This window comes from Atta colombica, unplaced genomic scaffold (assembly GCF_001594045.1).
Source record: "Atta colombica isolate Treedump-2 unplaced genomic scaffold, Acol1.0 scaffold41, whole genome shotgun sequence".
NCBI classification, from domain to species: Eukaryota; Metazoa; Arthropoda; class Insecta; order Hymenoptera; family Formicidae; genus Atta; species Atta colombica.
Window position 1 is genome coordinate 499,742 of NW_017259520.1, and position 2,337 is coordinate 502,078.

Below are 2,337 nucleotides of genomic sequence, written 5' to 3' on the forward strand. Positions count from 1 at the left end.
TTTGATGCTACATTCATATTTAAAGCAAATTAATGTGATTATTATATTTTCTGTCCTTTTTTTCTAATGAAAAAGTAAAATTTTGTTGACTATTTGTATTTATATTTATAAAAAAATAATTTTAATTTAAAAATGGCTTATCAAATATTTTTAATTAAAAAAATTTTAATTTAGTTAATGAAATAAAGTAAAATATATATATATATATATATATGGTCTTGTATCGTTAAAAATTTTCACAATATAACTTGATGAGGTAGTATCTTATTTTCAATCATTTCGATCATTTTATCTGCAATAATGATATATCTAATATGCAGTATTTAAAAATTATTTTTTTATAGTTTCCTTTTTACTTAAACATATGATTTATGTATCCTAGATAACGTTTATGTTGCGTAAAATATCTGAAAGATGTCTTTTAGATGTCTTATGTCTAAAAAATGTTTTAAAAAATGTCTTTTAGATATCTTATGCAACATACATGTTATCTGAGATATTTTTATATTAGTCTGCAATCTGCTTTCAATTTCATCTTTTTTATATCAAGAGAGTGAACAAAAATATTTTTTTTGTTACAGATGGCGATAACAGAAGATATTTTTAATATGAGCTCCAAAATGGAGTACGATTATGAATATAAATATATACCGGTTGCTGAAAGAGTTGAGACTTATATTATACCTGTAATATTTTTATTAATTTTGATTGTGGGTGTAATAGGAAATGGTATTTTAATACTTATTTTGCTACGTCATACCAGCATGAGAAATATACCAAATACATACGTACTGTCTTTAGCTCTAGGCGATTTATTGGTGAGCTTTGATTGCGCTTCCTTTTTTGAATTTCTATCTAGTTCAAGAAGAGTAAAAATTGTTTGGGATGAATAATCTTTAACGAAAAAGGAGCATAAAATTACTGCACAAGTTGTTTTTTGTGATATTTAATATATTACAAAAGTTCTGATTTAACTTAGACGTTTTGGCCAATAACTGGCCATCTTCAATAAATATATAAATAATCTCGCATTAGTTATATAAATTTAAAAATAAAATTCGCAATCATACATTTAGTTAAAAACGCTTTCTTTTATCTTGTTCTATGAGTATCATAATACATAGTTGATGAGACAATTGAAATGTTTCGAATTGTGTAGAACGAGAATTCTCAGATTCTGTTTTTACAGTAATTCGGTGAAATTTGCGTGATAAATTTAAATTTATGTAACTAATATGGGATTTCTTTTTATGTTAAATTTTATGATTAAAAACCACTTTCTTATTAATTATATAAATAATCTTTATTTTAAATATGAGCACAATCCATATATAAAAAAATAAAAATATGTATATCTCTCAAAGATAAAAGTAAGAAAAATAAAAAAAATATATTTTCTTAGGAATGAATTTTCCTGAAAAATAGATTTGTAATTAAAATATACATACATATTATTATGCTTTATGTTTGAAACTGTCTGTCCTCAAATAATTTTTACTTATGAGAAAAAAAGTATATCCTTTGCCTTCTGAATATATTGTATTTATAATTATCCTGGGATCTTCTTGGATAATTTATTATATCTTTTGATGATATAAAATATCATGTGAATCTCGAAAACAAAAATAATTCGTTGTTACAGGTGATAGTGACTTATATACCTTTCACATTATTTGTTTATGTACTTGATTCATGGCCATGGGGTTTAACTATCTGCAAATTATCTGAATACGCTAAGGATATTTCGATTGGTGTATCAGTATTTACTTTAGCCGCTTTATCAGCCGAAAGGTAAATATGTGAACTAAGAGCTTTATCATGCTGTGCAAATTAATTCAAGGAATTAAAGAAAATGTTACTTAGTTAAATAATATTACATACATAAATATCCGTAGCTTAATCGAGAGATTAAAATTGAAAATTCAGTCATAATATATTCAAGTATTAAATCGAATTTTAAAACCAATTAATACTTGTTACACACAATTGGATCATCCGTATTCTGCGTATTTCGTATTCTACCTGTTTCTCTTCTTTGAAATACTAGGAGCAATTTACTAAATAATGATCTCTAGTCTTTTCCTTTTTAATATTGCACACAACTTTCTAAAGATGTTAAAGTAAGAATCACTTAACAATTCTTGTATACTTGTGAAAGTGATGAACCCGTACACGAAGAATCCATCGTGTGTAGTAAAGGATCGGAAAATTATTGTGTGTACTAAAGATTATAATGTATGCTGTGTAACTCGTTTCAATGTGTGTGTGTGTGTGTGTGTGTGTGTGTGTGTGTGTGTGTGTGTGCGTGCGTGCGTGCGTGCGTGCGTGCGTGCGTGC

At 26.2% G+C, this 2,337-nt stretch overlaps 1 protein-coding gene across 1 annotated transcript in view; it reads left to right on the forward strand.

Moving 5' to 3' along the window:
- The first annotated feature begins 764 nt into the window (after window positions 1-764).
- Window positions 765-2,337, forward strand: part of LOC108691141 (neuropeptide CCHamide-1 receptor-like) — a 10,595-nt gene continuing 9,022 nt past the window's right edge. The window contains exons 1-2 of the mRNA XM_018198796.1: window positions 765-818; window positions 1,643-1,791. Coding sequence (XP_018054285.1) covers window positions 765-818; window positions 1,643-1,791 — 203 coding nt within the window. The remainder of the gene's footprint in view (window positions 819-1,642; window positions 1,792-2,337) is intronic.